Here is a 13,025-nt window from a genome sequence, read left to right as displayed (position 1 = left end):
AGGCATGCCCGCACGCCCAGGCAGCCGACGGTCCCTCTGTCCCCCATCGACTGCGTGTGGGCGTTCGCGTAATGGGGATTGGATCTCCTCGGTCCTTTTCCCCCGGCGTCTGGGCAACGACAATACATCGTCGTGGGCGTGGATTACTTCACCAAATGGGTCGAAGCCGAGCCACTAGCAACGATCACGGAGCGGCAAGTGGAGAAATTCGTTTGGAAAAACATCGTGACTCGATTTGGCTTACCTAAAGCCATCATCACGGACAACGGATCCCAGTTCACCAGTGCTCGGTTCCAGGAGTTCTATGCGAACTACGGGATTGAGCTAAGGTTCAGCTTTGTGGCCCATCCCCAAACAATCAGGTTAGCCGAAGTCACTAACCGGTCTATTCTAAATGGACTCAAGAGGAGAGTGTCTGCGGCCCAATCAGCTTGGGTGGACGAGCTCCCCAGTATCCTATGGTCCTTGCGGACCACCCCCAAGATCGCGACCGGAGAATCCCCTTACAGCCTCTCATTTGGGACCGAGGCAGTCTTGCCTCCCGAAATGGTTTTCCCTACCCCGAGGACGGTAGTATTTGACGAAGGAGTATCGGCTCGGGGACTGCGAGCTGATCTCGATCTACTCGAGGAGCGGCGCGCTGACGCGCACATGAAAGACCTCTCTTATAAAAGGGTCGTCGCTAGAATCTATAACCGGAGGGTGCAGCCTCGACCAATTAGGCTGGGTGACTTGGTCTTACGCAAGGCCGAAGTTAGCAACCCAACCCGAGCACGTGGTAAGTTAGCTCCCAATTGGGAGAGCCCTTATAGGGTGATCGAAGTTGTTAGGGTTGGTACATACCAACTTGCGACGATGCAGGGCCACGCTTTGCCAAGGACTTGGAACTCATAAAATCTCAAAAAGTTCTTTCCATAAATATTACGACATCAAATAACACATCGCATCAGTGATCGGCAAACCACAAGTAGGGAAAAAGACACACGAGTATGATGAGGATAAAAGCAACTATGTTATTTTTCGGGAAACGCATTACATCAGTGGAAAAAAGAAAAATATAGGGACTCCTACGTTTATTCCTCAGGGGCGTCAGGGATGTCGTCGAAAGGGACTTCGTCCGGCATATCGACGCTCATGTCCTCGGGGAAGGAGTCGAAAGGATCCTCCGCGACCTCCAGGCCAGGGTGGCGCGCCTTGAAACGGGCAAGGGCGATCCGGTACCCGTATTCGTACGAGACCCGCCCGGTCCGGACAAGGCCAAGCTGAAAGCCCGAGGAATCTTTGTAGTCCTTGATCAATTTCTTGTCCTTCTCCGGCCTTTTACGGATCTCGACGGCAAGGGCCTCGGTAGCCCCCCGCGCCTCAGCACGCGCTTCCTCTAACCGTCGGATTAGCTCAATCGACTCCCCCCTTGACGAACGAGCCTCGGCCACTGACGCCTTCAGATGCGTCTGAAGCTCCTTATTCCGCTCCTCGGATGCCTTGAGCTCGGACCGAAGGCGCGTCGCCTCCGTGTCCAAATCCAAGGCGCACTGCTCGGCTGCCGCAACCGCCTCAGGAGCCGCCCCGGCGCAGACCTCCTCCACCTGCTTCCGGAGGTCAGCGTTGCGATCACTCAAAATGTCGATGACCCGCCCCGCATCGCGAACGCGGTCCATTAGTGCCGCGGCATAGTGAGTGCCCTACAGACAAACAAGAGCTAACCGAACACACGCAACCAAACCAGCGGAATGACACTTACCCACAGCAGCGACTTAGCAGACCTGATAAGGAGAACCTCCGAGGGCAGGGTGTACAGATCCCGAGCTATGTCGGGATGCAACCCTCCGCGGATGAATCCGACCGCAGAATCCCCGTCGGCCCACACCCGGCAGCCCCGAGAAAGGCCTTCCCAGCGGGCTGTCAATGGGTCAGAGGGCTCGCCCGGAGGAAGATCACCCATTGACCATGCCAGGTAGGGCTCGTCTCCCCCCCGGGCTTGGAGGCGGCAAAGCTCACGGATGGAGGGCTCTTGAGGGGCCTTCCCCGCCGCCTCCCTGCTCGTGCTGGCTTCACCCTGCCCGAGGCTTCTCATGGCGCGTCCGGCCGGGGTAACGACGGCCCCCGCTGGCCGAGCCGTTGACTCCCCAGTGGCTTTTGCCGAGGAGGTCTTCGCCTTCTTCCGAGGACGACCGGCGTCAACATCCACTGGGGCCTCTCTTGAGCCAGCCCTCGCCTCGGCCGACGAATGAGTGGACGGGGCCGTCGGGGTCTTCCCCCCACGAAGATCTCGGAGGACCACCATCTCTGCACAAGAGCACCAACAGTGGTCAGCTGACTAGTTAATCCCTAAAAGAAACCCTAAAGCTACCCCTTAGGGCATACCTCGAGGCATCGGGCTAAGACCCGCCTCGACCAACCACTGCTCGGACATATTCCGAATGGCTCTTGAGGCTGGAAGGATCTCTTTAAGCCTCCGGAGCTCTCGGCGCTCCCCATCGTCCAAACCCGGGGCGGTGTTATCTATTACGCGCGCCACCCATCGAAGCCCGAACCCCCAGTCCTCCGAGCGGCTGACAAAAAAGAAGCGCCCCTTCCATCCTCTATTACTGGAAGGAGCCCCGCTCACTCGGAAACCCACCCGGGCGGACAGATAGTAACCCCCCGACCTCTTGGAAAGCCGGAAATAAGAAAGGAAGAGGGATCGGGTCGGGGTGATGTTAGCGTAGTGGCACTCCCCCAGGAATGCCACCAGATAGCACCAAGAGTTGGGCGCCATCTGGGACAGGGAGATACCCCACCATGAGATACACGAAGTTATGATGGGGTGCAAGGGGAGGCGTAACCCGGCCTCAAAGGCATCAAGGGTAAGGGCGAAACCCTTGGGAATCGGGTCATACGCCCATTGGCCGGGCTCGGGAGCATGGAGGGCAAACTCCTCTGGGATGCCGTAGAGGTCCCGGAGGCGACTGAGCGACGACTCGCTCACGGTGGAGTCGAGGTTATGTGGCCACATCAGGGCCTCAAGCGCCCGGGCCACCTGTTCGTCAAAAGACGAGTCGGGGTTCGACACAACCGACGTTTGCTCGCCTTTAGCCGAGGAAGAGGACGAAGAGGAAGGGGAAGAAGGCACCATCCTTACGAGCTTTTGAAAAAGAAGAAGAGCGATCAACGCAAACGAAATGATGAAGTACGAAGCGGTAGAATAGAAACAAGTGAGGAGACATTCGAGGGGCTAGCTGCACACTATTTATAGACAAAATCCCGCCAAAAACACCGACTCTTTCTCTTCCCGGACACGTCGCATCGGGATGATGCAAACGTCATTCCGTCATAAATACAGCTTGACAGAATGACCAACGGGCGCGTTACACATGGTAAACAACAGGCTTGAGTTGCCGGTCTTCTCGAAAACTGGCGATTCATGAAAAGGTTCGTCCCCTGGACTTCCGAACAGACCAAAGATTACCCGGCCACCCGCACCTCCTGCAGCACAGCATAAACAAATCTAATCGAAGTAGCACCTCGGCAGCAACCGCCTGTATCGTGCTCTTCGGCCTCGCATCACCCGAAACCACATCTGCGCGGCTTGCTCGCCCGAGTTCAGCTCCTCGGCAGCAGCCGCCTGTGTCGTGCTCTTCGGCCTCAAGTTGCCAGAAACCACATCTGCGTGGCTCGCTCGCCCGAGCTCAGCTCCTCTGCAGCAACCGCCTGTATCGTGCTCTTCGGCCTCACATCACCCGAAACCACGCGTGCGCGGCCTGCTCGCCCGAGTTCAGCTCCTCGGCCCACCCACCTGAGTCATGCTCCTCAGTTGCGCATTAACCGAGGCCATGCCTACGCAGCCTGCTTGCTTGAGAGGGCCACCACCCCTACGGCCGAGCCCGATCTGACCTACGAGTCGTTATTCGAGGTTCCTCGGCCACTTACTACCCAGCACCGTAACGGCACGCCCAACCTTCCTCGATGGCTAAGCGCCACGATCTATGCGCCTAGGGCGGCGAACCGACCTTCGACCGACGGAGAAAGTTCTTTAAAACTGAAGCCATGCCTCAGACCCCCCCATTTCGGCAACTGACGCATAGCTTCCTTTGGGGGGGGGGGGGAGTATGATGAGGGTGATAATTACGATAAGACTTGCGTGAAGCCCGCTGACGCCCGGCACCCATGTCGGACTGACAACGCATAGCTGACACGGGTCGTAACGCCAACCGAGGCCCATTAACGACCGCTCAGGCTCGATCCCGCACGTCACGCCAACAACGATGTCAGACGTCATCAGAAGGTACGATCCTACCCCCTACGAGCAGGCACATTAGGTAACACTGAACTCCCCTATAAAGATCCTTGCATTCTAAACGGGAGGAGGGGGACTTCCACGATCAACGTCTAACTTAACCATCAGAGGGGTCGGGTCGAGCATCCCGACCCGACTTGCGTGCAGGGACGAAGGCGAAGCACCCCTCTTCGGGCGTGTCGGCAAGGAGCCCCTTCCTGAAGGAAACGACGACCCGTCATCCGGACCCGAACCGAGCCACGTCGGCCCCGAGGCCACAGCTAAGAAGTTGTTTACACCAACACAAGTTTACAAGCTTTTCAACAAATAATACTAAATCAAGATCTAAAACACCAAGTGTAAATTGCATATGCTTTAACTATTCTGAATAATTTGATCCAGATAGTAGAAGGACACTAGAAGTATAAGAATGTATGGACAAAAGTACCACTACAAAAATATAAAATATAAAATAATATTAATACTTTGAATTTTTTTAAAAAAATGATAAACTATTGATATCATCTATATTATACATTTGGGTGAAATATTGATATATCTAGTGTTCACTCAAGATCATCAATGGATGACTGATACTATCCTTATGGAATAGTATTGTTACCTTTGAGTATATAACCTAAACTATAAGGATATCCAAAATAGTATCATCCTACCCCATCACATAATTATTTGATGTAGTTTCTCCTTTCAAATTATCTAAATCTCATAATTATGTGTGTCATTGTGAATCTTATTTCCTTAATATCATTTAGGACTAATTCCTTAATATTATTTTATAAGTTATTAGTCTAAGTCACTTTGGTGACTACTAGACCAATACAATAATATAAAATATAATTTAAAATATCTTATAAATAATAAAACTTTTATTGTAATGTACATCATAAAAGCCTATCATCCCAAACCACATTGACAACTAAAAAACTTAAGGAGATAAGTTACAAATAATATTTATCAAATTTCTTCAATTTAATTTATACTAAGCAGTTCAATAATAGAATAATAACTATAATAATTATTTAACATTAATCAGTAAAAAAAAAACTCGAATGATAATCATGATAACATATAAATCATACCTTTATGAAAGATGAATATTATTTTATAATTTCAAATATATATATATATATATATATATATATATATATATATATATATGAATAACCAAATGAAGATATAAGAATAATAATTAAATTTTATTTACCACATATAAAAATATAATCAATAATTTATATGAGAAAACTATAAAAATAAATCATAATTTATATTTTTTTAATCAAAATTAAATCCAATCAAATAATCAAAATATAATCATGATTAAATTTAATCATAATTATAATAAATCATATTTATCAATTTTATAATTAAGAATATAAATTAGAAATTCTTAGGGTAAAACTATAAATATTTGACATGATATAAACTGAAATTATGAGATTTTTAAAGGGTAGAATTGTAAAAAAAAAATTAAAGGATATTAATAAAATACATAAGGGTAAAACTATAATTTGACCAAAAAGAAACCCTATAACAAAACTATAATTTTTACCAATAACCTAATCTACAGCACCGCTGCCACCTACGTGTGCAGTGCTACCGTTGCCAGTGCATAGCGTTGTCCCTGCCTATGCATGGCTACTACTACGGTTCCCGCCAATAAGTGGCTGCTACCTGAGCGCTATTGCTCACGCATAGCTGTTGCCTATGCACAACTAGTCATGGCTACTGTTAGTGCGTGATAGCCACCTGTGCACAACCTACTCGCTCACGACCACCACCTGATGCGATTGTTTGCCCTCATGCGATCGTCGCATAGGTGCGGTACTCTCGCCTGCTACATTGTGACGTGCACATTACCGAATATAATATAATCGTTGATTGTATGTAGTACGATCGACTACGATCATTACTGCTTCACAATCATTGAAGAATAAGAATCATTCATATATCATAAATAAAAAATAATAAATATAATATATTTGATCCTAAGAACCTAATTCCGATACCAATTATAAACATAAAATATATAATATATTATATTAAATATAATATTATTTTTTTATATTAAAATTAAAATTAAAATTAATTATATAATCATATGAAAAAAATCATTTATAAAAATATCGTCATCCAGATCAATACGAATCTACGAAAAGAACTAGATGATTCTTCTCTATTATTATCTTTTCATACAACTACTTAAATTAATAATTAAAAAATTTTAAAAATAAATTTTAATCTCTCAAGTATAATCTTTGTTTCTCGTATTCAGTCTGTGTTTAATCCCTAAAAGTCATATCTATTTATAGATAAAAATAAAAGACCTAAAATAAATAATTAAAAAATTCTTTTATCAAAATTATCTACTGAAAAATCTTACTTTAGTAAACTTTTTAACCAATATATATATTCAGAATTTAATTAATTATATTATATCTATCTTATCCGGATCACAAAATCTAACACTATTAACATAAACCGGATGCTTTGACTTCATCTTCGGCATGCTTTACATACACAAAGTACCGACACACGTTTCTCCCATTATTCCATCACTGACTGCTACCCGAGCAAACATGTATGACACGGCTCAGGCAGAGACTGCTGCTACAGGCTCACGTCGAACACAGCACGCAGGTGCAAGCCGGTCCGCACGTGCACGCCGCCCGTCCGACCACCGACCGCGATGCCTTAGCTCCGCAGGAGCAGGGAGCGCAGCTGCAGTGCTCCCCGCACGTTCACACCGCGTGCACCACTCCCGCACCGGCCACCACCGCCGCCACTTCCGTTGTTCTGCACCTGCGCATCCTCTAAAAGTTTCAGAAAACGATGCAAAGATCACGGCTTAGCCATACCAGGCAGGGTATCCATCACCTGCAATCGTCTCCGCCGAGGCAGGGGACGACGCAGCCGCACGCGTCGTCACACGCCCTCAGCACGTCTTTGTCCTTGTCCCGGTCCGTCATCGCCGCTCCCGAGTAGCGCCCAGGACGCAGCATCGAGGGAAGCCTTTATCGACCCCGCTTGGGCGGGGCCTGTCGCGGTGGCGTGCCCGGAGACTCGCTCCTACGAGCACGTACGAAGGCCAGGCGCACGGGTGTCAGTTGGCGGGCGACGCGAGACCATGAGCGGCGCAGATACGGATCTTGATAATCGGATCTATTTAGTTAGCCCTGATCTGAATTCGACCCGGACACGTCGTTATTGGTTCTAATCCCATCACATTAGGAACACACAAGTAAATAGCCAACAAGCTCGGTTAATAATATTTGTACCGTTATTCTGGACAGGTGGCTCCAAGTTACAGTTGTCTTCTTGCTTATTACGGCGCGGCAGCCTCGCGGTTGCGGGGAATGGCGGAGGAAAAGGAGGCTGCCACCCGGGCATAACTACTGTCACGACCAAACGGCCGCCCGTCCGTTGATCTTAACCGCCATTCCGTCGACGGACGGAATCTAACCAGTTTGACTTCGAGCCAAAAGTTGCGATCAGCTGCCTAATTACAAGCCGAGCAACAGTAATCCAACCGTCTTCTTCACTTTCCCATTAAGAAGACATGGACGGCTTCCGACCCCTCGAATTGTTCCATTTCCCCGTGGCGGTGGCTCTGCAACCACAAGGAGGAGGAGGAGAGAGCTTGTTGTCTTCTTTGTCGTCTGGAATTCGATGGACGGGGACAATACAACGGAGCCCATCACGTTCTGCTATCGCCCAGACAACATAGTCGGCGGCGGAGTCTGGCAATCGAAGCCCTTCTACAGCTACTCCTTGCCTGTCCTGCTCTGGCAGATGGTCCTGGTGGTGGCGATCTCACGCGGCTTGGCCTTCCTGCTGAAACCCCTCCGACAACCCAGAGTTATCGCCGAGATCCTCGTGGGCATCTCCCCGTGAATTGCATTTCCGATTTCGCTGTCCGTTAATGCAAGAATTCTTGCGATGACGGCGTGCGATGCACGATGGAGGATTCTCCGACGATTATTTGATGTAGCTCTGACATGTTTTTGTGTGTCATGGGCAGGCTGGCGTCCTCCTGGGGCCAACGGGGCTCCGGAATATCACTTTCAGCGGGGGCGAGGGAGGCAAGCCGCTCCCGTTGGGTGATATACTATTTCCGCCGGCGAGCTACCGTCAGCTGGAGGCGATGTCGACGCTTGGCATCACCTACTACCTCTTCCTGATCGGCGCCGAGTTCGACATTCAAATGGTGGCGGCAATGAAGAAGAAGGTGGTAGCGATCGCGACGGTCAACATGGCCGTTCCCATCGTCATCACCGTCCTAGTAGCCCACGCGATGAACCTGCAGCCCCCGGAGTACGTCAGCTACTTGGCGCACGTCGCCTTCATCGGCGCTGCCATGGGTGTCACGGCGTTCCCGGTTCTCGTCCGGCTCCTAGCGGAACTCAAGCTCCTGAACGACGAACTCGGCCAGCTGGTCGTGCCCCCCGCCGTCCTCTCTGAATTGACGGCCTGGGTCTTCCTCGCGGGAAGCGTCCTTCTCCCGTCATACGGCGTTAGTCCCGACGTCGTAGACCTATACAGGTCTTCGGCGTTCGCGCCTCTGTGGATCATGCTGTCGGGCATTGGCTTAGGGCTGATCTGCTGGTTGGTGGTGCTGCCGATCATGAATTGGACTGTGCAGAGGACGCCGGAGGGCGAGGCCGTCAGCGACGCCCACATCACCATCGTCGCCACCGGAGTGCTGGCGGCCGGGCTGATCGCGGACGTCATCGGCTTCCCATCCGTCTTCGGCGCCTTCGTCTTTGGTCTGTTGATGCCGCAGGGGGCGCTCACCACGGAGTTGAGGAACAAGCTGGAGGACTTCGTGGTCGGCCTCCTGTTGCCGATCTACTTCGGCGGCAGCGGCTTCAAGGCCAACGTGTCCGTCATCACGATGGACGACGAGCAGGGCGCGGCGTTTGTCGCCGCACTGACCGTAATCATGGTGCTCTGCTTCGTGGCCAAGCTGGGCAGCAACTTGCTCATTGCTCAGTATTATTCCATGCCGGCTTCCCGGGGCTTGTCTCTCGGACTCCTCATGAACACCAAAGGCTCCATCGATATGATCATCCTCAACATCGGCAAACAAAAAGGGGTACGCCATCGCCTACTCTGACTTCGACATCGCGGTACTGTTTCTAATCGATTACCGCGCCTCGCTCGTCGATCCAATGGGCCGATTATGATGGTGGGTCGTTGATGATGATGATGCATGCAGATCTTGGATGAGCGAACGTACACCATGATGGTGCTCGGATACATCTTGACGACCGCGGTCATAGGTCCGGCGTTGGAGATCTTTCACAAGACCTCGCGGAGCCGCGCCGCGTACAAGCGGCGGAACCTGCAGCAGTGCCGGCCGGACTCGGAGCTGCGGATGGTGGCGTGCGTGTATACGGCCCGCAATGTCCCCTCCATCATCAGCCTTCTCCAGATGTCCAACCCCACCAAGCGCTCCCCGGTCTTCGTCTACGTCGTCCACCTCTTGGAGCTCACTGGCCGTGGCGCGGCGATGATGATCGTCCACCAGGCCAGCTCAAAGCACACCCAGGAGAAGGTCGGGTCCAAATCATCGGGATGCGCCCTGCAGGCGGATCATATCGTAGCACCCTTCCAGAGCTACGAGCAGCAGGCCGGTGGCGTCTCCGTCCAGTGGGTCACCGCCGTCTCCCCTTACTCCACTATGCACGAGGACATCTTCAACATCGCCGAGGACCGCCACACCACCATCATCGTCCTCCCCTTCCACAGGATGCAATCGGTGGCCGGGGACTTCGAGGAGGCCGACCCCGCCATCCGCAGCGTCAACATGAACGTCCTGGCCCACTCGCCTTGCACCGTGTGCATCCTCGTCGACCGCGGGATTAGCGGGGTCGGAAGGTCCTCCACGGGTCAGCTCGCGCAGCACCACGTGGCGGTCCTCTTCTTCGGCGGGCCCGACGACCGCGAGGCGCTGACGTACTCGTCGCGGATGGCGGAGCTTCCCGGTGTCATCCTCACCGTTATCCGGTTCCTGCCGGGAGAGGAGGCCATGGTGCCGCCGAGCCCCGCTCCCTCATGCGCGTCCGGCGAGAGGGCGGCCATGACCGCGGTAGCGGAGGCCAACATGCAGCGGCAGCTGGACGACGAGTGCACGAACCTGTTCCGGCTCAGGCACGTGACCAACGACTCGGTCACGTACACCGAGCTGGTCATCAACAACATAGAGGAGACGGTGACGGCGGTCCGCGCGATGAACGGAGTCCACAGCATGTACGTGGTGGGGAGAGGGAAAGGGATGGAGTCTTCGCCGCTGCTCGCCGGGTTGACGCTGTGGAGCGAGTACCCAGAACTGGGGCCGATCGGGGACATGCTTGTGTCGGCCGACTTCGGGACGCAGGCGTCGGTGCTGGTGGTGCAGCAGTACGTGAGCGGGGAGGCCGTGGTCGCAATGGAGTCGACGGCGGAGCAGGAGAGCCCGAAACCAGATCCGGTGCAGCGGTATTTGAGCAGCGCCAACGACAAGGCGGGACAGCGACGCCTCAACGACGTATGGATGCCCGGCGTTTGATCTCAGGCGGCGGCGTCAATTTTGGCAGGCAGACCTCTTCTTCTTACTCGGGTCTTCCATGCATCAATTCACCCTTTTCATTCGTTAGATTTCTTGTCTCCATCTTTCTTGTTCATGAATGCTTTGCTTAGACGTGGAAATACTTGGATCGCTTAAACCGCAACTTGCCACAATTATGAAGAACTCGGAATCGAGAAATTATCAGATAAATTATATGCCCAAATGATTTAATGTGAAAGGTTATGAGTGTAACCTCATGGTGACTGACGGCCACCGATAATCCACGTGGAATGGATCTTAACTACGTGGAACATTTCCACCTTGGATTGCTAATGGTTGCCACATCTACTTGTTGCATCATCATCTTCCTATGTTGGTGTCACTGATCACCCCACCTTATCCTGCCAGCTATTACTTTAATTTTCGACGAACTATTGGGTTAGCCTTCCGAAAACATAAGCCAAAAATCTAAAATAACAAAAAAACAATGCTAATAGGGCCACCAGAATATAGAATGTGTCATACACTTTGTTCGAAGTTGATCAATGGGGGCTTTCATGCATGTCTGCTCTGGTAGAACATGTAGGCGGCAAATGAACAGTCCGATGGCCGACTCTATCCAGCTTAGTTTGGATCATGCATGAAATGAGCAACAGTCCACTGCTGTCAGCAATAATTTAGTTGGCAGCATATGAGAGCAAGAAACAACACACCAACTCATGTTGGAGACCCGTACGTGCGATGCAAACTCACAACAGAGTAGCTCTTATTGATACAGCAGCTTATGTGTACAAAAAGTATACAGAGATAGAGTGAATGGGATTCCATCGATTGCAGGCCTGCATCGTATGAGGATGCAGTAAATCTAGTGCGGTAATATGTTCTCTAGTCCATGGCATTGGGGCCTCTGCAAGCCTTCACGATAGGGCTCCACACCCACTGCACCAAGAACTTCCTCCCGTTTCTCCCATTGAGGTTGTAGCTTCTCCCCAGCTCGTCCTTGCTCACCTGCCCGGTGTACCCGCCTCCGCCGCCGGTGCCGTAGACACCCTCGCAGAGGTCGGCGATCTCGGTCGGCGCCGTCGGGTCCTCCCCGGCGTACCAGGCGTTCACCAGGGGGTTGGTGGAGAGCTCGGCGAGCTCGTGCGCCAGCACGCTGACCATGCCGTCCACCCCGACGTCCCCGTTGGGCGGGCGCATGGCCCCGACGCCGGTCATGTAGGTGGGCACGGCGAAGGGGTAGGCGCACACGTCGGGGCACTGCACGCCGCTGTGGCCGACCCAGGCGTAGGGGAGGGTGTGGCCGACCAGGGAAGGGAAGGTGAAGTAGTGGAAGCCGCAGGCGGCGCGGCAGAAGTCCTGGACGGCGACCCCGGGGGATGTCAGGACGAGGTAGGCGCCGCGGCCGTGGTCGACGGGGAGAGAGCCGGAAGCGAGGGCGTCGGCGATGACGAGCTGCACGCCGAGGCGGGTGAGGGAGGCGCCGCGGGGGAGGCCCCGGAGGTGGGCCTCGGCCGCGACGGAGACGCGGCGGGAGACGTTGGCGCCGGTCTGGTCGGAGTAGAGCGCGACGGTGGACCACCACTGCGCGGCGGAGGGCGGCGGCGGCGAGGGGTCGGAGAGGGAGAGCAAGAAGTCGCGGAGTGTGGCCCGGTGGGCGGCGGGCCAGGGGCCGTACCAGATGAGATAGAGGTTGATGGGGGAGGAGAGGACGGGGCCCATGTGGTAGCGCAGGTGGACGAGGTCGGACGACCCTTCGTAGCGCTTGGACGACGACAGTAGCGCGCCGGAGCCTGCTCCCTGTGCTGATCTCATCCTTGCCGCCTGAAAATCGGCTGTTGCTGCTTTGATTTTGCTGCCACGAGGAAAAGGTGATGCAGCAAGAAGAAGAGTGGGAAGGAGGAGGAGAAGGAAGGAGAGCTTAGATATCATCTTCAATGGTCTATGGAGCTCTCGCTGCTACGGTGGTAGAGAGAAGTCGGGAAGGTGTGTACATATATATGTATTTAGAGAGCGAGAGAGAGAGGTAGCAGAGGAGAAGGAAGAAGACATGGAGTGAGAGAGAGGTAGCAGAGGAGAAGGAAGAAGACATGGAGTGAGAGGGAGAGATGGAGAAAGGTGTGGGCTGGCAATGGAGGGGAGAGCTGGAGACAGCTGCGGTGGGGGCACCGAGCAATTCAAATCCCTCGGTTTAGAGCAGGA

At 52.6% G+C, this 13,025-nt stretch overlaps 2 protein-coding genes across 2 annotated transcripts; one reads left to right on the top strand and one right to left on the bottom strand.

Moving 5' to 3' along the window:
* Positions 1-7,942: 7,942 nt before the first annotated feature.
* LOC103994533 (cation/H(+) antiporter 15-like) lies at positions 7,943-10,823 on the top strand. The gene is made up of 3 exons (XM_009414897.2): positions 7,943-8,149; positions 8,295-9,368; positions 9,492-10,823. The coding sequence occupies exons 1-3, from the start codon at positions 7,943-7,945 to the stop codon at positions 10,821-10,823; spliced, it is 2,613 nt and encodes an 870-aa protein (XP_009413172.2).
* A 737-nt stretch (positions 10,824-11,560) lies between these two features.
* On the bottom strand, positions 11,561-12,981 carry LOC135619179 (protein EXORDIUM-like 5). The gene has a single exon (XM_065120937.1). The coding sequence runs from the start codon at positions 12,753-12,755 to the stop codon at positions 11,709-11,711; it is 1,047 nt and encodes a 348-aa protein (XP_064977009.1). The 5' UTR covers positions 12,756-12,981; the 3' UTR covers positions 11,561-11,708.
* Positions 12,982-13,025: the final 44 nt, after the last annotated feature.

This window comes from Musa acuminata, chromosome BXJ2-8 (genome assembly GCF_036884655.1).
Source record: "Musa acuminata AAA Group cultivar baxijiao chromosome BXJ2-8, Cavendish_Baxijiao_AAA, whole genome shotgun sequence".
NCBI lineage: Eukaryota > Viridiplantae > Streptophyta > Magnoliopsida > Zingiberales > Musaceae > Musa > Musa acuminata.
This window is presented reverse-complemented; position numbering and strand designations above follow the sequence as displayed.